Here is a 24,281-nt window from a genome sequence, read left to right as displayed (position 1 = left end):
TTTTTAACAAGTCGGCCATCTCCCACCGAGGCCGGGTGACCCAAAATGAAAGAAAATCCCCAAAGAAGGCCACTAGCATGCCTAGGAATTTCAGGCAGACTAATCCTAATTCTTACTCTATATTGACACAGGTTATGGAGCAGTACATTTTAATATACATATACATATCTCATTGCATACTAGGTAACTGAAGTGATTAATTACTTATAATAATGAGGTAGTACAAAACATATAATTATATTACAATTACAATTGGGGATGATAAGTCTTGGCATGATACATATTGTTATAGTGGTGTACTTGGTGTTATATTGGTGTACATGGTGTTACAGTGGTGTACATGGTGTTATAGTGATGTACATGGTGTTACAGTGGTGTACATGGTGTTATAGTGATGTACATGGTGTTATAGTGATGTACATGGTGTTACAGTGATGTACATGGTGTTACAGTGGTGTACATGGTGTTATAGTGATGTACATGGTGTTAGTGGAGTATATGGTGCTACAGTGGTGTACATGGTGTTATAGTGATGTACATGGTGTTAGTGGTGTATATGGTGTTACAGTGGTGTACATGGTGTTATAGTGATGTACATGGTGTTAGTGGTGTATATGGTGTTACAGTGGTGTACATGGTGTTATAGTGATGTACATGGTGTTAGTGGTGTATATGGTGTTAGTGGTGTACATGGTGTTATAGTGATGTACATGGTGTTAGTGGTGTATATGGTGTTACAGTGGTGTACATGGTGTTACAGTGATGTACATGGTGTTAGTGGTGTATATGGTGTTACAGTGGTGTACATGGTGTTATAGTGATGTACATGGTGTTAGTGGTGTATATGGTGTTACAGTGGTGTACATGGTGTTAGTGATGTACATGGTGTATATGGTGTTAGTGGTGTACATGGTGTTATAGTGATGTACATGGTGTTAGTGGTGTACATGGTGTTACAGTGGTGTACATGGTGTTACAGTGGTGTACATGGTGTTATAGTGATGTACATGGTGTTAGTGGTGTATATGGTGTTACAGTGGTGTACATGGTGTTACAGTGGTGTACATGGTGTTATAGTGATGTACATGGTGTTAGTGGTGTATATGGTGTTACAGTGGTGTACATGGTGTTATAGTGATGTACATGGTGTTAGTGGTGTATATGGTGTTACAGTGGTGTACATGGTGTTACAGTGGTGTACATGGTGTTATAGTGATGTACATAGTGTTAGTGGTGTATATGGTGTTACAGTGGTGTACATGGTGTTATAGTGATGTACATGGTGTTAGTGGTGTATATGGTGTTACAGTGGTGTACATGGTGTTACAGTGGTGTACATGGTGTTATAGTGATGTACATGGTGTTAGTGGTGTATATGGTGTTACAGTAGTGTACATGGTGTTACAGTGGTGTACATGGTGTTATAGTGATGTACATGGTGTTAGTGGTGTATATGGTGTTACAGTGGTGTATATGGTGTTACAGTGGTGTACATGGTGTTAGTGGTGTATATGGTGTTACAGTGGTGTACATGGTGTTAGTGGTGTATATGGTGTTACAGTGGTGTATATGGTGTTACAGTGGTGTACATGGTGTTAGTGGTGTATATGGTGTTACAGTGGTGTACATGGTGTTATGGTGTACATGGTGTTAGTGGTGTATATGGTGTTACAGTGGTGTACATGGTGTTACAGTGGTGTACATGGTGTTACAGTGGTGTACATGGTGTTAGTGGTGTATATGGTGTTACAGTGGTGTATATGGTGTTACAGTGGTGTACATGGTGTTATAGTGATGTACATGGTGTTAGTGGTGTATATGGTGTTACAGTGGTGTACATGGTGTTATGGTGTACATGGTGTTAGTGGTGTATATGGTGTTACAGTGGTGTACATGGTGTTATGGTGTACATGGTGTTAGTGGTGTATATGGTGTTACAGTGGTGTACATGGTGTTACAGTGGTGTACATGGTGTTACAGTGGTGTACATGGTGTTACAGTGGTGTACATGGTGTTACAGTGGTGTACATGGTGTTACAGTGGTGTATATGGTGTTACAGTGGTGTACATGGTGTTACAGTGGTGTACATGGTGTTACAGTGGTGTACATGGTGTTAGTGGTGTATATGGTGTTACAGTGGTGTACATGGTGTTACAGTGGTGTACATGGTGTTACAGTGGTATAGTGGCGTACATGGTGAAGGTACAGTGGTGTACATGGTGAGGGTACAGTGGTGTACATGGGGAAGGCACAGTGGCGTACATGGTGAAGGTACAGTGGTGTACATGGTGAGGGTACAGTGGTGTACATGGTGTTAGTGGTGTATATGGTGTTACAGTGGTGTACATGGGAAGTTACAGTGGTGTACATAGGAAGGTACAGTGGTGTACATGGGGAAGGTACAGTGGTGTACATGGTGTTATGGTGTACATGGTGTTACAGTGGTGTACATGGTGTTACAGTGGTGTACATGGGAAGGTACAGTGGCGTACATGGGGAAGGTACAGTGGCGTACATGGTGAAGGTACAGTGGTGTACATGGTGAAGGTACAGTGGTGTACATGGGAAGGTACAGTGGTGTACATGGGAAGGGACAGTGGTGTACATGGGAAGTTACAGTGGTGTACATGGGAAGTTACAGTGGTGTACATGGGAAGTTACAGTGGTGTACATGGTGTTAGTGGTGTACATGGTGTTACAGTGGTGTACATGGTGTTACAGTGGTGTACATGGTGTTACAGTGGTGTACATGGTGTTACAGTGGTGTACATGGTGTTACAGTGGTGTACATGGTGTTAGTGGTGTACATGGTGTTACAGTGGTGTACATGGTGTTAGTGGTGTACATGGTGTTAGTGGTGTACATGGTGTTACAGTGGTGTACATGGTGTTACAGTGGTGTACATGGTGTTACAGTGGTGTACATGGTGTTAGTGGTGTACATGGTGTTACAGTGGTGTACATGGTGTTACAGTGGTGTACATGGTGTTACAGTGGTGTACATGGTGTTACAGTGGTGTACATGGTGTTAATGGTGTTAGTGGTGTATATGGTGTTACAGTGGTGTACATGGTGTTACAGTGGTGTACATGGTGTTACAGTGGTGTATATGGTGTTAGTGGTGTACATGGTGTTATGGTGTACATGGTGTTACAGTGGTGTACATGGTGTTATGATGTACATGGTGTTACAGTGGTGTACATGGTGTTAGTGGTGTATATGGTGTTACAGTGGTGTACATGGTGTTACAGTGGTGTACATGGTGTTACAGTGGTGTACATGGTGTTAGTGGTGTACATGGTGTTACAGTGGTGTACATGGTGTTATAGTGGTGTACATGGTGTTACAGTGGTGTACATGGTGTTACAGTGGTGTACATGGTGTTACAGTGGTGTACATGGTGTTAATGGTGTTAGTGGTGTATATGGTGTTACAGTGGTGTACATGGTGTTACAGTGGTGTACATGGTGTTACAGTGGTGTACATGGTGTTACAGTGGTGTACATGGTGTTATGGTGTACATGGTGTTACAGTGGTGTACATGGTGTTACAGTGGTGTACATGGTGTTAGTGGTGTACATGGTGTTACAGTGGTGTACATGGTGTTATAGTGGTGTACATGGTGATATAGTGGTGTACATGGTGTTAGTGGTGTACATGGTGTTACAGTGGTGTACATGGTGTTACAGTGGTGTACATGGTGTTACAGTGGTGTACATGGTGTTATAGTGGTGTACATGGTGTTACAGTGGTGTACATGGTGTTACAGTGGTGTACATGGTGTTACAGTGGTGTACATGGTGTTACAGTGGTGTACATGGTGTTACAGTGGTGTACATGGTGTTACAGTGGTGTACATGGTGTTAGTGGTGTATATGGTGTTACAGTGGTGTACATGGTGTTAGTGGTGTACATGGTGTTACAGTGGTGTACATGGTGTTACAGTGGTGTACATGGTGTTACAGTGGTGTACATGGTGTTAGTGGTGTACATGGTGTTACAGTGGTGTACATGGTGTTACAGTGGTGTACATGGTGTTACAGTGGTGTACATGGTGTTACAGTGGTGTACATGGTGTTACAGTGGTGTACATGGTGTTAGTGGTGTACATGGTGTTACAGTGGTGTACATGGTGTTACAGTGGTGTACATGGTGTTACAGTGGTGTACATGGTGTTACAGTGGTGTACATGGTGTTATAGTGATGTACATGGTGTTAGTGGTGTATATGGTGTTACAGTGGTGTACATGGTGTTACAGTGGTGTACATGGTGTTATAGTGATGTACATGGTGTTAGTGGTGTATATGGTGTTACAGTAGTGTACATGGTGTTACAGTGGTGTACATGGTGTTATAGTGATGTACATGGTGTTAGTGGTGTATATGGTGTTATGGTGTACATGGTGTATATGGTGTTACAGTGGTGTACATGGTGTTAATGGTGTATATGGTGTTACAGTGGTGTATATGGTGTTACAGTGGTGTACATGGTGTTACGGTGTACATGGTGTTAGTGGTGTATATGGTGTTACAGTGGTGTAGATGGTGTTATGGTGTACATGGTGTTAGTGGTGTATATGGTGTTACAGTGGTGTACATGGTGTTACAGTGGTGTACATGGTGTTACAGTGGTGTACATGGTGTTAGTGGTGTATATGGTGTTACAGTGGTGTACATGGTGTTATAGTGATGTACATGGTGTTAGTGGTGTATATGGTGTTACAGTGGTGTACATGGTGTTATGGTGTACATGGTGTTAGTGGTGTATATGGTGTTACAGTGGTGTACATGGTGTTATGGTGTACATGGTGTTAGTGATGTATATGGTGTTACAGTGGTGTACATGGTGTTACAGTGGTGTATATGGTGTTACAGTGGTGTACATGGTGTTACAGTGGTGTACATGGTGTTACAGTGGTGTACATGGTGTTACAGTGGTGTACATGGGAAGTTACAGTGGTGTACATGGGAAGTTACAGTGATGTACATGGGAAGTTACAGTGGTGTACATGGTACAGTGTACATGGTGTTAGTGGTGTATATGGTGTTACAGTGGTGTACATGGGAAGTTACAGTGGTGTACATGGGAAGTTACAGTGGTGTACATGGGAAGTTACAGTGGTGTACATGGGAAGTTACAGTGGTGTACATGGGAAGTTACAGTGGTGTACATGGTGTTACAGTGGTGTATATGGTGTTACAGTTGTGTACATGGTGTTAGTGGTGTATATGGTGTTACAGTGGTGTACATGGTGTTAGTGGTGTACATGGTGTTACAGTGGTGTACATGGTGTTAGTGGTGTACATAGTGTTAGTGTACATGGTGTTACAGTGGTGTACATGGTGTTACAGTGGTGTATATGGTGTTACAGTGGTGTACATGGTGTTATGGTGTACATGGTGTTACAGTGGTGTACATGGTGTTATGATGTACATGGTGTTAGTGGTGTACATGGTGTTACAGTGTACATGGTGTTACAGTGGTGTATATGGTGTTACAGTGGTGTACATGGTGTTACAGTGGTGTACATGGTGTTACAGTGGTGTACATTGTGTTATGGTGTACATGGTGTTACAGTGGTGTACATGGTGTTACAGTGGTGTACATGGTGTTACAGTGGTGTACATGGTGTTACAGTGGTGTACATGGTGTTAGTGGTGTACATGGTGTTACAGTGGTGTACATGGTGTTACAGTGGTGTACATGGTGTTACAGTGGTGTACATGGTGTTACAGTGGTGTACATGGTGTTACAGTGGTGTACATGGTGTTACAGTGGTGTACATGGTGTTACAGTGGTGTACATGGTGTTATGGTGTACATGGTGTTACAGTGGTGTACATGGTGTTATAGTGGTTTACATGGTGTTATAGTGGTGTACATGGTGTTACAGTGGTGTACATGGTGTTACAGTGGTGTACATGGTGTTACAGTGGTGTACATGGTGTTACAGTGGTGTACATGGTGTTACAGTGGTGTACATGGTGTTATAGTGGTGTACATGGTGTTACAGTGGTGTACATGGTTTTACAGTGGTGTACATGGTGTTAGTGGTGTACATGGTGTTACAGTGGTGTACATGGTGTTACAGTGGTGTACATGGTGTTACAGTGGTGTACATGGTGTTACAGTGGTGTACATGGTGTTACAGTGGTGTACATGGTGTTACAGTGGTGTACATGGTGTTATAGTGGTGTACATGGTGTTACAGTGGTGTACATGGTGTTACAGTGGTGTACATGGTGTTACAGTGGTGTACATGGTGTTAGTGGTGTACATGGTGTTACAGTGGTGTACATGGTGTTACAGTGGTGTATATGGTGTTACAGTGGTGTACATGGTGTTACAGTGGTGTACATGGTGTTATGGTGTATATGGTGTTACAGTGGTGTACATGGTGTTACAGTGGTGTACATGGTGTTATGGTGTATATGGTGTTACAGTGGTGTACATGGTGTTACAGTGGTGTACATGGTGTTAGTGGTGTATATGGTGTTACAGTGGTGTACATGGTGTTATGGTGTACATGGTGTTAGTGGTGTATATGGTGTTACAGTGGTGTACATGGTGTTACAGTGGTGTATATGGTGTTACAGTGGTGTACATGGTGTTACAGTGGTGTACGTGGTGTTACAGTGGTGTATATGGTGTTACAGTGGTGTACATGGGAAGTTACAGTGGTGTACATGGGAAGTTACAGTGGTGTACATGGGAAGTTACAGTGGTGTACATGGGAAGTTACAGTGGTGTACATGGGAAGTTACAGTGGTGTACATGGGAAGTTACAGTGGTGTACATGGGAAGTTACAGTGGTGTACATGGGAAGTTACAGTGGTGTACATGGGAAGTTACAGTGGTGTACATGTTAAGTTACAGTGGTGTACATGGTGTTACAGTGGTGTACATGGTGTTACAGTGGTGTACATGGTGTTATAGTGATGTACATGGTGTTACAGTGGTGTACATGGTGTTACAGTGGTGTACATGGTGTTACAGTGGTGTACATGGGAAGTTACAGTGGTGTACATGGGAAGTTACAGTGGTGTACATGGGAAGTTACAGTGGTGTACATGGGAAGTTACAGTGGTGTACATGGGAAGTTACAGTGGTGTACATGGGAAGTTACAGTGGTGTACATGGTGTTAGTGGTGTACATGGTGTTAGTGGTGTACATGGTGTTACAGTGGTGTACATGGTGTTACAGTGGTGTACATGGTGTTAGTGGTGTACATGGTGTTACAGTGGTGTACATGATGTTACAGTGGTGTACATGGTGTTAGTGGTGTACATGGTGTTACAGTGGTGTACATGGTGTTACAGTGGTGTACATGGTGTTAGTGGTGTACATGGTGTTACAGTGGTGTACATGGTGTTACAGTGGTGTACATGGTGTTACAGTGGTGTACATGGTGTTACAGTGGTGTACATGGTGTTAGTGGTGTATATGGTGTTAGTGATGTACATGGTGTTAGTGGTGTACATGGTGTTAGTGGTGTATATGGTGTTACAGTGGTGTACATGGTGTTACAGTGGTGTACATGGTGTTAGTGGTGTACATGGTGTTAGTGGTGTATATGGTGTTACAGTGGTGTACATGGTGTTACAGTGGTGTACATGGTGTTAGTGGTGTATATGGTGTTACAGTGGTGTACATGGTGTTATAGTGATGTACATGGTGTTAGTGGTGTATATGGTGTTATAGTGTTACAGTGGTGTACATGGTGTTACAGTGGTGTATATGGTGTTACAGTGGTGTACATGGTGTTAGTGGTGTACATGGTGTTACAGTGGTGTACATGGTGTTACAGTGGTGTACATGGTGTTACAGTGGTGTACATGGTGTTATGGTGTACATGGTGTTACAGTGGTGTACATGGTGTTACAGTGGTGTACATGGTGTTACAGTGGTGTACATGGTGTTACAGTGGTGTACATGGTGTTACAGTGGTGTACATGGTGTTACAGTGGTGTACATGGTGTTAGTGGTGTACATGGTGTTAGTGGTGTACATGGTGTTACAGTGGTGTACATGGTGTTACAGTGGTGTACATGGTGTTACAGTGGTGTACATGGTGTTACAGTGGTGTACATGGTGTTAGTGGTGTACATGGTGTTAGTGATGTACATGGTGTTATAGTGATGTACATGGTGTTAGTGGTGTACATGGTGTTACAGTGGTGTACATGGTGTTACAGTGGTGTACATGGTGTTACAGTGTACATGGTGTTACAGTGGTGTACATGGTGTTACAGTGGTGTACATGGTGTTAGTGGTGTACATGGTGTTAGTGATGTACATGGTGTTATAGTGATGTACATGGTGTTAGTGGTGTACATGGTGTTACAGTGGTGTACATGGTGTTACAGTGGTGTATATGGTGTTACAGTGGTGTACATGGTGTTACAGTGGTGTACATGGTGTTATAGTGATGTACATGGTGTTACAGTGGTGTACATGGTGTTACAGTGGTGTACATGGTGTTACAGTGGTGTACATGGTGTTACAGTGGTGTACATGGTGTTATAGTGATGTACATGGTGTTAGTGGTGTACATGGTGTTAGTGGTGTACATGGTGTTACAGTGGTGTACATGGTGTTACAGTGGTGTACATGGTGTTACAGTGGTGTACATGGTGTTATGGTGTACATGGTGTTACAGTGGTGTACATGGTGTTAGTGGTGTACATGGTGTTACAGTGGTGTACATGGTGTTACAGTGGTGTACATGGTGTTAGTGGTGTACATGGTGTTACAGTGGTGTACATGGTGTTATGGTGTACATGGTGTTACAGTGGTGTACATGGTGTTAGTGGTGTACATGGTGTTACAGTGGTGTACATGGTGTTAGTGGTGTACATGGTGTTACAGTGGTGTACATGGTGTTACAGTGGTGTACATGGTGTTACAGTGGTGTACATGGTGTTATGGTGTACATACTATCAGGTTTCAAGGTGAAATTTTTCTTCTGAAAATTATGTTCAGTGTTCCTAGCTATTTTTCATCTTAGTACATATAAACAGATTTGGATAAACTGGTTAGAGAGTCTTAAGTGGGGATGTTACAGTCCTGGAGGTATACCTGGAGGGTTGCAAGGCCCCCACAGCCCGGTCTGTGACCAGGCCTCATGGTGGATCAGAGCCTGATCAACTAAGCTGTTACTGCTGGCTGCACACAAACTGACATATGAACCACAGCCTGGCTGGTCAGGTATTGATTCTGTGTGCCTTTCCAGTGCCTTCTTGAAGACAGCCAGGGGTCTATTTGTGATCCCCCCTTATGTATGCTGGGAGGCAGTTGAATAGTCTTGGGCCCCTGACACTTATTGTGTTGTCTCTTAGCGTATTCGTGGCGCTCGTCCTTTTCAGTGGGAAAATGTTGCATCTGCCGAGTCTCTTGCTTTTGTAAGGAGTGATTTTCATATGGAAGTTTGGTACTAATCCCTCTATGATTTTCCAAGTGTATATTATAATGTACAGTGGTATCTCGAGTTTCAAACTCCTAACTCGAACAATTATGTAAGTGTATTTCTGTAAGTGATTTTGTAAGTGTATTTTGGGGGGCAGTTAGTGTACAGCAGTATTCCAGTCTAGAGAGAACAAGCGATTTGAAGAGAATCATCATGGGCTTCTCGTCCCTAGTTTTGAAGATTCTCATTGTCCATTCTATCATTTTTCTAGCAGATGCAGTAGATACATTGTTGTGGCCTTTGAAGGTGAGATCCTCTGACATTATCACTCCCAGGTCCTTCACATTAGTTTTTTCATCTATTGTGTAGACAGAATTTGTTGTATACCCTGATACTGTTTTAATTTCCTCAAGTTTTCCGTTTCTGAGTAGTTGAAATTTGTCTTCACTGAAATTGATATTGTTTTCTGTGGCTCATTTAAAGATTTGGTTGAAGTCCCCCTGGAGTCTTGCAGTGTCTTCAATGGAGGACACTGTCATGACAATTCGGGTGTCATCCGAAAAGGAAGACAGAGGTATGACTTACCGAAACTAAAACCTTGGATAGTTTCAAATTTAGATTGGATAAATACACGAGTTCGAGAGGTTGGATTTGAGTGGGACTTGCACCTGAGTAAATAGAATTATTAAAGCTTATTGCTTGGGTAGCATTTATTCTGTTAGTGGGTTGGATTTGTGAAGGACCTGCCTAGTATGGGCCAAAAGGCCTATGGCAGTATTCTTGCTTTCTCATGTTCTTATCTTTATCTGTGTCAGATACGAGGATGAGGAACAGGATGGGAGTGAGTACTCTTCTGTGTCAGATACGAGGATGAGGAACAAGATGGGAGTGAGTACTCTTCTGTGTCAGATACGAGGATGAGGAACAAGATGGGAGTGAGTACTCTTCTGTGTCAGATACGAGGATGAGGAACAGGATGGGAGTGAGTACTCTTCTGTGTCAGATACGAGGATGAGGAACAGGATGGGAGTGAGTACTCTTCTGTGTCAGATACGAGGATGAGGAACAAGATGGGAGTGAGTACTCTTCTGTGTCAGATACGAGGATGAGGAACAGGATGGGAGTGAGTACTCTTCTGTGTCAGATATGAGAATGAGGAACAAGATGGGAGTGAGTACTCTTCTGTGTCAGATATGAGAATGAGGAACAAGATGGGAGTGAGTACTCTTCTGTGTCAGATACGAGGATGAGGAACAGGATGGGAGTGAGTACTCTTCTGTGTCAGATACGAGGATGAGGAACAAGATGGGAGTGAGTACTCTTCTGTGTCAGATACGAGGATGAGGAACAGGATGGGAGTGAGTACTCTTCTGTGTCAGATACGAGGATGAGGAACAGGATGGGAGTGAGTACTCTTCTGTGTCAGATATGAGGATGAGGAATAAGATGGGAGTGAGTACTCTTCTGTGTCAGATACGAGGATGAGGAACAAGATGGGAGTGAGTACTCTTCTGTGTCAGATACGAGGATGAGGAACAAGATGGGAGTGAGTACTCTTCTGTGTCAGATACGAGGATGAGGAACAAGACGGGAGTACTCTTCTGTGTCAGATACGAGGATGAGGAACAAGATGGGAGTGAGTACTCTGCCATGTGGAACAGAGCTTTTCACTGTAGCCGCCTCAGAATTCACTCTGTTCACTATTACTCATTGTGCTGTATTTGTTAGGAAGTTATAGATCCATCTAAAAAGTTTTCCTGTTATTCCTTTAACATGTATTTTGTGCACTATCACACCACGGTCACACTTGTCGAAGGCTTTTGCAAAAGTCTGCATCCAGGACCTTGTCATAGTGGTCCAATAGCTGGGACAGGCAGGAGCGACCTGCTCTAAACCTGTGTTGCCCTGGGTTGTGTAACTGATGGGTATCTAGGTGGTTGGCGATCTTGCTTCTTAGAATCTTTTCAAAGATTTTTATGATATGGGATGTTAACACTATTGTTCTGTAGTTCTTTGCAATTGCTTTGCTGCCACCTTTGTGGAGTGGGGCTATGTCTGTTGCTTTTAGTGACTGTAGGATGACTCTTGTGCCCATGCTCCCTCTCCATAGAATGGTGAAGGCACATGATAGGGGCTTCTTGCAGTTCTTGATGAACATGGAGCTCCATGAGTCCAGGCATTTTGAAGTCTTGTGGTGTAAGGACATTATCAGAAATGACCAGATTTTTAGTCTCGGTCATGAAAAATTAATTTAGATTGTCGACCCTTAATCTGGTTAATGGCTCGCTGAACATTGTGTTGTACTGAGACTTTAGTATCTCATTTCTTTGCTGTCATGTATGTAGGTCCCATCTCTTCTAAGCAGGTGTCCAATTCTGGATGTTGTTTTTCCCTTAGACTTGGCATAAGAGTAGTATTATTTTGGGTTTCTTTCAATTTCATTGATGGCATTAACCCTTTCCGGGTCAGTCCCGTAGATCTACGGCTTCATGTTCAGGGGCCAAACCGTAGATCTATGCCAAAATTCTAGCGGCATCAAATTTAGAGCGAAAACGCTGGTAGGCCTACATGTGAGAGAATGAGTCTGCGTGGTGTGTGCACGCTGTAAACAAAAAAATCTAGGCGCCTGCATAGCATTGTGGGAACCCCGGGTCAGTTACCCTTGTTCACCATGCCTCGTCGCAAGGCAGCTCTCACTCCAAGGAAAATTGGGACTCTCCTGTTTCTATCTGATAGTTCTGACACTGATGGAAGTGGAAATGAAGACGAATTCTTTGGCTTTAATCAGTTAGTGACCAAAAGGAATGACCAGGATATCGATAATAGTGCAGAAAACCCTGACGATCCTCAACCTTCTACCTCTGGTGTGCGTACGCCTCAGTCACGGTCAGTTGTACCTCATCGCAAGAGAGAACTATTATTTTCAAGTGGCCAGGCCTCTGACTTCAGTAATGATGAAGATAGTGACGTGGATTGTGATTTTATTGCTCTTGACGATCATTCGAGTAGTGATAGTGAGGAAACATATTCACCAGTGAAGCATCGGTATATACGCCGCCGCATGCGCTCGGGTAGTGTTCCCTATGCAGTGCCCAGGGGATGGAGTACATCCCGTGGCCCTACACCAGGTATAGATAGTGATAGTGAGGATGATGTGGCTACACTTGGCATGGATGTGGCACAGCCATATACTACTCAGACCAACTTGAATGTATCACTAATACTTGCACAAGGGATGAACATGGGGAATATATAATAGCCAAATTCAAATCCAAATACCTACAAAAACCTCTCACATTGATAAACATTTACAGAGTTCCACAGTCAAACATTAGCCAATTTAGTCAAAACCTAGGAAGTATGATAACTGATGCACGCATGAACAAAGATCACTTACTACTCTCAGGTGACTTCAATATAAATCTCCTGCAAGACCAGGACCCACACGTTACTGAATTCACAAACACAATGAGTAACTGTATGTTGCTACCAACAGTAACAAAACCTACAAGAGTTACAGAGACTAGTGTTTCCCTACTTGACCACATCTGGACCAACACCATATCCCCTTTAAAATCAGGCATAATTACAGATAATACCACAGACCACTACCCTACTTTTCTCATAACAACTCTTGGTAAATTACCCCAAGACACTACTAAAGTCACCTTCAGACTTCACAATGAGGCAGCCATTAATAACTTCACAACAGCAGTAGCAAACATTGACTGGCACACTGAGCTAGAAATCTATACAGATATTGACGAATGTATTAATAATTTTCTAAAAAAGACCCAATACCTCTATAACAAGCACTGCCCTAAAAAAACTAAACAGATGACAGCTAAGAGACTGAACAGTCCCTGGCTAACACCCAGCATTCTCAAATCCATAAATACAAAACACCAATATGAAAAACAGTACAGAATGGGTCACATAACCAGAGACCAAACAAAACGTTACTCGTCAATCCTAACCAGCCTGATAAGAAGGGCAAAAAAATTGTATTATGAGAACAGATTATCCAACTTACGAGGTGATATAAAAAAGACCTGGAAAACCCTATCAGAAATTCTAGGAACAAAAAAGATATCACGAAATAGCGAAATAAAATTAGCAAAATCAGATGAACCCCAACTCCCACCAACAGAAACAGCAAACAGACTCAATGACTTCTTCTCCACTATAGGACAAAACCTTGCCAATAAAATCCCAAGCTCAGATACCCCACCAAATGACTACCTCACTGGCAACTACCCAAACACACTGTTCCTAGCTCCGACTAACCCTTACGAAGTCTCCCTTATTATCAACACGCTAAAAAACAAGGCAGGAGATTTAAATACCTTACCACCCTTTATATACAAAAAAGTGTCACAAGTGCTATCACCAATCATTGCAACACTCTTTAACAAATCCATTGAATCCTCCACCTTCCCTACAGTACTCAAAATAGCTAGGGGTCACCCCGATCCACAAAGGAGGAGACCAAACAGAGTTGAATAACTATAGGCCAATATCCAACTTACACCCTCTCTCAAAAATCTTCGAAAAATTAATTCATAAACGAATCTACTCCTACCTTATCTCCCAAAACATACTCAACCCCTGCCAATTTGGATTCAGGCCTAATAAAAATACTAATGATGCTATTATACACATGCTAGAACATATATACACTGCAATAGAGAAAAAAGAAGTCCCACTGGGGATCTTCATTGACTTACGTAAAGCTTTTGATACAGTTAACCATGACTTGCTCCACGTAAAATTGTCACACTATGGTATAAGAGGGCACTCCCTCAACTACCTCAAGTCATACCTCAGCAACAGAAGCCAATATGTGTATGCAAATGGGGCAAACTCTTCTGCACAACCAATTACAGTTGGTGTCACACAGGGAAGTGTCCTTGGCCCTCTTCTCTTTCTCATATACATAAATGACCTACCAAATGCTTCGCAATTACTCAAACCCACACTATTTGCAGATGACACTACATACGTCTTCTCCCACCCGAGCCCAGTCACGCTAGCCAATACTGTAAATACCGAATTACAGAAAATATCTACCTGGATGAGGACTTACAAACTTACACTAAACATTGACAAAACCTACTTCATTCAGTTTGGTAACAGAGCTACAGATGTCCCTCTTAACATAATGATAAACGGATCACCTATCACAAAGCTAACAGAGGGAAAATTCTTAGGAATCCACCTTGATAATAGACTCAAATTTCATACACATATACAACAAATTTCTAAGAAAATTTCCAAGACTGTAGGCATACTATCGAAGATACAGTACTATGCTCCACAGTCAGCCCTCCTGGCCCTATATCACTCTCTTATTTACCCCTATCTCACCTATGGAATTTGTGCATGGGGCTCAACAACAAGTAACCATCTCAGACCACTAATTACCCAACAAAAGGCTGCAGTTAGAATGATAACAAATTCTCACTATAGGCAGCACACTCCACCAATATTCAATACACTAAACCTATTCACCATACAAAACATTCATACTTATTACTGCACCTATTACATACATAGAACACTTAACTCTGATATTAACCCTCCCCTCAAACATCTCCTTGCCAACCTCAACAGAACACATGACCATAACACAAGGCACAGATCACTCTTTGATGTTCCTCGTGTCCATCTCACACTATGCAAAAACTCAATGCACATAAAAGGCCCTAAAATCTGGAACTCATTACCTGTAAATATAAAAGAAACACTACCTGTTTATAAATTCAAGTCTCTTCTCAAAGATCACTTACTCACCCAAAACCAAATAAATACTGAATAACTGAACCTTATAAATTGTATATCTTAAATGTTTCTCACAATTATATCACATAAATGTTAAACCTAAAACCCAATCTAACTTTATTATTTTTTAAATACACTACCTAACAGAATACTCCATTCCACTGAATGTACAACAATGCATACAACCATATGACCTGTCTTTGTAATACTCACTTGTGCTTTATAGTAATCTGTTTACATTAAAGTTTTATCACTGATGTCATCATTGCTTAGTTCATCTTAAGTTAATTTTAAGCCAGCCCGTAATGCTATGCATAGTATAAGTGGCTTTGGCATGCTGCTCTTATCTGTATTTTTTGTACCTCTGTATGTGTGCTCAAATTTTTAAATAAATAAATAAATAAATAAATAAATAAATAGACCACAGGCATCAGTAGATGGTGGTAGTGGTGATGGTAGTGCCATGGCCATGCATGACTCACCAGCCCACGCCGCTGACTCCGCAGTTCAAGGACAGAGCGGAGCATCAGCCACCAGCCCACCACAACCACAACTACCCGCACAACCAGCCTATGATGTCCAGTATCCAAAAGCAAACCGTATCTGGGATTGGCAGCAAAATCCCAATTTTGTTCCCAAGCTCCACCACTTTGATGACTCTCAAAGTGGAATTCTACCTACTTGTCCCCTTGGAACCACGGCCAATGAACTGGAATTCTTTGAATTATTCTTTGACCAGCCATTGATGGAAACTATTGTCAGGGAAAGTAATAAGTATTTTGAGTACACCATGGCAAATACGATCATATCACCACAGTCAAGACTACACCGGTGGAAAGAGACGACTGTTGCAGAAATGTATTTGCTTTTTGCAACAATAATGCTTATGCCTCATGTCTATAAGCATAATATAAAAGCATACTGGTCCACAGATCGGCCAATTTCTACCCCGGTCTTCAGTGAAATCATCCCAGTGAACAGGTTTATCTTACTGTTATGTATGTTGCACTTCTCTGACAAAACCAGGCCTGACAGAAGTGACAGGTTATACAAGATTAGAAATGTTTTTATGTATCTCAAACAAAAGTTCAGCATGTACTTTTATCCATTCAAGAATCTAGTAATTGACGAGTCTTTGATTTTGTTCAAAGGTAGACTGTCATTCAAGCAGTACATACCGAGCTAGAGGAAATGCTTTGGTATAAAACTGTTTGTACTCTGTGACTGTGACAGTGGCCTGGTATTGGATATTGTTGTATACACGAGTAGTAAAACATTGAAAGATACCAAGATGTTATTGGGTATCTCAGGTGACGTAGTGAGAAGCATGATGGCACCTTATCTTGGTAAGGGGCATACATTATATACCGATAACTGGTACACAAGCCCATTACTCAGTGATTTCATGCGAGTGAGCAAGACAGATGTGTGTGGCACAGTGCATTCTAATCGTAAACATATGCCCAGGCTCAACGCAGGTGCTCGTGGTGATGACGTGCAGGTGTTTACTGCCAATGACATCATGGCATTACGGTGGCATGACAAACGAGATGTCACATTGTTGACAACCATTCACCGTAATGAAATGCAAGTCAGTGGCAAAGTTGATCGAGTGACTAATGAACGTATTCGAAAACCAGCGACAGTGATTGATTATACACAAAACATGCGCTTGGTTGACAAATGTGACATGCAGATTGGCTTTGTTGATTGTGTTCGTAAGAGTTACAAGTGGTACATGAAGCTTTTCTTCCATCTCATGGACATTTCAATGCTCAATGCATATAATATGTACCAAATAAAGACTGGCAACAGACCACCGTATGTAAAGTAAAAGGACACAAATGCAACTAATGTGACATTTATTGTGGCAACGTTTCGCTCTCCAGGAGCTTTATCAAGCCATTACAAACAATACATGGACACAGAGGGTATATAAAGGCTCAGAGTGAGGTGTAATACTAGTGAGGTACCATTTCGATGTTCACTAGTAGTAGTAGTAGTAGTAGTAGTAGTAGTGGTAGTGACAAAAGTAATACAATATGGTAGAGCAATTAATTCATACATGAGTAAAAGGATATAAAAGCTATTACTTGGGTAACATAAAAATAGGTTGGACAAATATAGACTGGAAAGAGGCAGCTTGTTTCAGTGTTCACTCTCTGTGCTTTGTGTAGTATAACAGGAGAGACTATGTGATGGCAGGGTTTACTGTTTTCAGGAGGATTCTTGCTAAGACTTCGGAGATGGTGAAGCTGCCGCTGTTTTGTTTAATTGTATTCGAAACAGCGATCAGTGCTGATTCGAGGCACTTGCGTCTGCGGAAATTAGTTTCGTTGATCACTAATTGGGCGTCTCTGAATTTCATGAGATGACTGGTGGAATTTCGGTGTTGTACACAGGCGTTGTTCAAGTTATCGTTCCTACATGCGTAAATGTGCTCATTGAGGCGGGTGTCGAGGTTTCTGGCTGTTTCACCTACGTAAATCTTGTCACAGCCTCCAGCCTCCCTGTGGAGGCTGTGACAAGATTTACGTAGGTGAAACAGCCAGAAACCTCGACACCTGCCTCAATGAACACATTTACGCATGTAGGAACGATAACTTGAACAACGCCTGTGTACAACACCGAAATTCCACCAGTCATCTCATGAAATTCAGAGACGCCCAATTAGTGATCAACAAAACTAATTTCCGCAGAGGCAAGTGCCTCGAATCAGCACTGATCGCTGTTTCGAATACAATTAAACAAAACAGCGGCAGCTTCACCATCTCTGAAGTCTTAGCAAGAATCCTCCTGAAAACAGTAAACCCTGCCATCACACAGTCTCTCCTGTTATACTACACAAAGCACAGAGAGTGAACACTGAAACAAGCTGCCTCTTTCCAGTCTATATTTGTCCAACCTATTTTTGTTACCCAAGTAATAGCTTTTATATCCTTTTACTCATGTACGAATTAATTGCTCTACCATATTGTATTACTTTTGTCACTACCACTACTACTACTACTACTAGTGAACATCGAAATGGTACCTCACTAGTATTACACCTCACTCTGAGCCTTTATATACCCTCTGTGTCCATGTATTGTTTGTAATGGCTTGATAAAGCTCCTGGAGAGCGAAACGTTGCCACAATAAATGTCACATTAGTTGCACTTGTGTCCTTTTACTTTACATATTGTCGGTAATTATACCAACTTTATTACAGACCACCGTATGTTGAATTTTGTTTGTCTGTTGTCAGACAACTCATAATGAAGTACCAGGTAAGAACACCTGCTATACAACAAGGTCCTCGAATTACTCAGGATATACCCAAGTGTTTGAGGATGGAAGGTGATCATTTCATAATACAACTTCCTTCAACTCAGAAAAAATTTGCTCAGAAGAGATGCATCGTCTGTGCACAAACAAAACGACGGCAACAAAGACACAAAGACACTCGGTTTATGTGTGAGGAATGTAAGGTGCCTCTGTGCATGGTGCCTTGTTTCAAGGCGTTCCACAAGCTCCAGCAGTTCTAAAACCATGTCCAGTGATTGTAAATGTGTAAATATATGATAGAACATTAGTATTATACAAGATTTGTGCATGTTTATTGTAATAAACAACAGTGGTAAACAATAGTATGATAATAACTTTAGTGCGGTTATTGTGTTCAATACAGTGAGTTTATATATATACATTATATACAGTATTGGTCTCTCAGGCCCCAAATGTTAGTAGGAATAGAAAAAAATTGGAAAAGAAAAGAAAAAACTATAAAAACCGCAAAATAATGTAATGCGCGTATGTGGAATTCGTCGATGTTGCCGCCACCACATCATTTTTGACAAACTTCTTGGCACTGTATCTTGGTAAGTACTGATCAGCATTTTTTTTTTTTGTCTTACCTTCACAAAAATATGCTCTTCAATTCTGTAAGAAAAAATAATTTTTTTTTTTTTCAAAATTTCTTGGACACTGGAGCACCACTTCAGATTTTGGCCTTGGACCCTGAAGGGGTTAACCTATTACTAGCCCTGAAATCAACCAAAATTATTTCTATTTCAGTAATGTCTTCCATTCTATGAAATGATTCCAAGAAACAGCCAATAATGCCATAAAAACCACCCTATGAAACACCTCAAATTTACTATTTTAAACCACTAATCCAGCATCACTGGGACCTGTAGTGTGACAGATTACAGAGTGGTTAAGTCAATAGAGACTTTCTGCTATATCATCTTCATTTTCATCACTATTTTCTCCTCCACTGGCTTGATGCTGTTGATTTACAACAATCTGCACATTTTCTGAGTCAGTATAATGATGAAATTTGAGTCGGTATAATGAAATTTGAAATTATGCTAGCCGAAATTAGAGCTGGATTACTGATGGAACCGGATAACTGATTGCCGGATTAGTGATGGCTGACGTATACACGTCAGCCATCACTAATCCGGCAATCAGTTTTGCTTTCCCCATCATGCACTGCATTTTTTTTATACTGTACACACAGCAAAGACCCATTCTCTCACATCTAGGCCAAAATTTACCACTTGCAATTATCCTAGTGAGTTTGGCTCATGACACAGATCTTCGTGAGGGACCCTGGCCTCGATGATATAGTTTGACGTGATGGCTACTGAAAGGGTTAAAACTAAAATAACTAATTTAGTTTTTCAAATAGTCTCAGAATTTTCTGGTGACCCAAAGAAGAAAGCATTCACTATCATTTATTCACTTGTTGCCCTACCACCTCACTCTATGCAAAAATACAATGCACATGAAGGGCCCCAAGATTTGGAATTCATTGCTTGAACCAGCAAAAAGTCCCCTGTGTGCTAGTTAATTTCAAGGTATAATGAAAAATCGCTTATCTCCCTAATTCAAGCACAACACCTGCGGCTCCACAGACTCTACCCCCCCTATGAACCCCATGGGGTGGGGAAGGTGGCAAACCAATCCCCGCCCCTTGAGGGTGGGGATTGGGGCTAGGGTTTAACCCTCTCAGAGATTTGTTCTCAGGGTCCCCCAAATATAAAAAAAAAAAAAAAATTCTTTTTTCTCATGAAAAGATAGAGAATCTTTTCCCGGTCATAATGACACCAAAAGTATGAAATTTGATGGAAAACTTACGGAATTATGCTCTCGCGAAGTTAGCAGTCTTGACGATGTTTACGCATCAGCGATTTTGCCCACTTTGAGCCCTATTTTCGGCCAATTCCAATGTACTAGTCGATAAAAATCATAACTATTTCGCTAGAACTCCGTTTTTTCTATCGAATGAGTACAAGAAACCACCCATTTACCAATTTCAACTATCCAATACAGTGGTCAGAATTTAGCAATTTTGCCAATTTCACACAAATTTCAAAAGATGCCAATTTCCAAATAGGGTCCAGAATAAACAAGAAAGACATTCCTGACACTAAAATAACATTTCCTCTGTTCATTAGTCATGACCCCACACCCATCTTACATTCTTTTACTTTCCATTTTGAATTTTTATTCTCACAAAAAATAGATTTACTGTTATGCAGACTACTGCATTAGTGTAGAAATGGTATAAATAATATCGGCACACTTGTGAAAGAATATTAGACTCGCCAGTTGACATGTACTGGATGCTTAGCATGATTTGTTTACTTTTGAACTTTGGTAAAAATCGAACATTTCTGCTACTTTGAGCTCAATTTCAAGGTACTTTTCATTGTAAAACCAGTCAAAATCATGACAATTTCTGTAATATGTCTTCCATTCTATAAAATGAGACCAGGAAAACTAGAATACAACAATAAATACCATACGAAAATACAGTGCAAAGTCGCTGTTTTAATCCAAAAACACGGTCAGTTTTTTTTCTCATTACGCACTGTTTGCTGCAGGATTTTTTATACTGTGCACACTGACCACATAGACCCATTCTTTTATATGTAGGCCTACCAGCTTTCTCTCACTAGATTTGAAGGCGCTAGAATTTATAAGTACTAGTACGTCAAGGACCCTGGCACGTAAGCCGTACTAGTACGGCCAAAACCCTGAAAGGGTTAAAGACAGGGTACCAGAAGAAGAGGTACAATGTACTTGTTCCCATGGGAAGACATCTTGAATGTTAACGGCACTTCCCCAATGGGAAGCCAAGGTCGGGTCACCAACTGGTAGAGACCCGGGCAGCTAAATGCTATGAATCTGTAACAACAATGACAATCTCCCTAACAATATGCTATACAAACAAAGCCAACTCATGACCCACGAAATCATGACACAATTGCAAACAAACCAAACCACGATACTACAGGCGGGGACTGAACTCGCAGCTAGTAAGCCGTAAAACTCCAGGCCAGTACATTAGCCACTGGGCCAGCTGGCTTTGATAAGATTCATCCAACTAGGTAGTATATTTATATACCATAGGGAGGTTAGCATGGGACCCAATGAGACCACAAATGCAAGTTCCTGAAATCATATAGTCTGCTAAACTAATCAGTTTAAAGTATTAATACTTAATGTAACCTTTGTAAAGAGAGAAATTTTGTCTTTGTCTTAAATTTCTACTATTTCTGTTACCTCTCTCTTTTGTAATAATGTATACTTTAATAATAGGTAGACATAATAGACTAGACATTGGTACTGCTCAGTACATATGTCTAGTCTTAAGTAGTGTGTAAGTATTAGGATTAATCTATCAGAAATGCACACCATGTTAGTGGCTTTCTTTGGTGCTTAACAATATTTTATTATGTGTAAACTACATTTTTTATAAAGGTCGGCCATCACTAATCCGGCAATCAGTTATCCGGTTCCATCAGTAATCCGGCACTATTTTCGGCTAGCATCATTTCAAATTTCGTCATTATACCGACTCAAATTTCATCACTAAACTGACTCAGAAATTGTGCAGATGGTTGTAAATTCACAGCAGCAAGCCAGTGGAGGAGAAAGCAGTGATGAAAATGAGGAAGATGTAGCAGAAAGTCTCTACTGATAGGTTAATTCAGCGGACAGGTGAACTGCTAAAAGGTCTAGAGCAACAGTTTAATAAGTGAACAAGAAATAATAAACGTTTACATGCTGCAGGATAAACTAATCACAGAAAGGCCAAAATACAGTGGACCCACGCCTTACGATCAGCTTCCAATGCGACCAATTATGTAAGTGTATTTATGTAAGTGCTTTTGTAGGTGTATTTTTGGGGGTCTGAAACTGACTAATCTAATTCACAATATTCCTTATGGGAACAAATTCGTTAGGTAACGGCACCTGAACATACTTCTGGAATGAAATTATATCGTAAGGCGGGGGTCCACTGTATATGAAACAGCTCAGTTTGGTTAAATTTATAAAGTGTATTCTAACCTAATCACTCTGTAATCTGGCAAACTCACTAATCCGACACACTACATGTCGCAATGATGCCGGATCAGTGATGGCCAACCAGTACTGCACAAAGAAATAAAATGTTTTTGGTGGTAACGAAAATCAGTTAGGACTATATAATGTTAAAAATTAACCCAGTTTTAACAGTACTGTACAGCATTTACAGACTGTTTTTTATTCCGTTTTCTTGTATTTATTTCATAGGTCCCCACTGTTATTTGCATTTTTCATATTTGTGTTTTTTCTTATTCCCCACAATTATTCATATTGTTCATATTCATGTTTTTTGTTCTCCACTGTTATTCGCATTCATCATGTTCACGTTTTTTTCTTGATCCACTGTTTTTTTCCTTGATGTACAACCCCTATCCAGGGTGTCTGTAGCTGTGTCTTTCCTGGGTCCTAACTCTCATTAACAAGAAAGGACAACTGAAGAAGACACCCAAAGCTACAGAAATCTTCACTGACATTATACATTAGGCTATAGTGTAAATTACCACATTTTACCATTCCATTATGTACCTCTATAATCTTTTGACTACCACACATAAAGATATTAAATTAACTTTACCATTAGGATGTGGACGCAACCTCTTAGCACTCATCCTCCTCAGGACGGTGCTTCTTCAGGGGTGGAGAATCTTCGACTGGAAAGGAAGCCTTGCGTTTAGCACTCTGCTCACTATCTTGTGTGGTTTCCAGTGGGTCAGACACATCTTCTAATCTTTCCCAATCAGTATCAGCCAAATTTACTCTGAAAAGATTTAGTTATATAATGAATGCTTGCAGAAGAGCTCTTTAATAATAATAATAATAATAATATAGTAATAATACTATCAGTGATATCAGTGATAGTAATAATAATAAGTTATAATAATAAAATTCTGGATTTTATTTCCAAGTGTTTGTCCAAACGTTCATCTACGTTCTTACTGCTAGCACTCCAAACGTTGATCAACGTTTTATTTTTCCTGCCTTCCAATTTGGCGCCAGAAGCCTGATAGGCCTAGACAGTACAGAATGGGTCTTAACAGTGTGCTCAGTATTAAAAACAAATTGGGGACCACTTAGTACCTTCTGCGAGCACCAACTACAGCAAACAGTATGGCAAACCCCAGGGAATCACTAATGCCATATCATATTAACACACTCCTTTTAGGAGGGATGTGGCCACAAGTGATCGAGGAAATATCAAAAACCTCAAAAATAACCCATGTGTAACATCTGTGCCACATCCCTTCAATTTTGATGCAAATGGTAGTGTCATCCTGCCAGAATGTCCTATCACTTATGCTCTAAGTAGAGACAGATAGAATGATTCTGCAACCTTTTATCCATTGTTGAAAGGAATATAATTGAATCATTGTTTTCACAAAAAGCATATTTTGAATATATGAATATATCTATTGTCTTGTATAAATTAATTCACTTATAATTAATAATCTTCTGTACAACTATGATATAATTAATATTCTACTGTACAACTATGACATAATTCTTAGTGTTAAGTAGACTGTAAGTCAATAATGTTAAGTTGGCGGCCATAATGCCTAGGCATAATAGAGGCTCTCTTTGCATTGCAACCCACTATTGTAAATACAAAATCTCAATGTATTATTTGCAAAGACATAAATAAAATAAATGGAATGAAAACTTGAATAACGAAATAAAAGTGGAGCAACTACAATAGGTACGTATACCTGCATGGTGGTTAAAGCTCTCGCTTCAC

At 40.8% G+C, this 24,281-nt stretch overlaps 1 protein-coding gene across 1 annotated transcript in view; it reads left to right on the top strand.

Annotated features, from left to right (window-relative positions):
* The window catches only part of LOC128703880 (uncharacterized), a 174,888-nt gene extending 151,578 nt beyond the window's left edge, over positions 1-23,310 (top strand). The window contains exon 7 of the mRNA XM_053798727.2: positions 23,167-23,310. Within this exon, the coding sequence (XP_053654702.2) occupies positions 23,167-23,275 (109 nt within the window). The 3' untranslated portion in view covers positions 23,276-23,310. The remainder of the gene's footprint in view (positions 1-23,166) is intronic.
* The last annotated feature ends 971 nt before the right edge of the window (positions 23,311-24,281 follow it).

Source organism: Cherax quadricarinatus, chromosome 95 (genome assembly GCF_038502225.1).
Source record: "Cherax quadricarinatus isolate ZL_2023a chromosome 95, ASM3850222v1, whole genome shotgun sequence".
NCBI classification, from domain to species: Eukaryota; Metazoa; Arthropoda; class Malacostraca; order Decapoda; family Parastacidae; genus Cherax; species Cherax quadricarinatus.
Note: the sequence above shows the minus strand (reverse complement) of the source record. Positions and strands in the feature narration are given on the sequence as shown.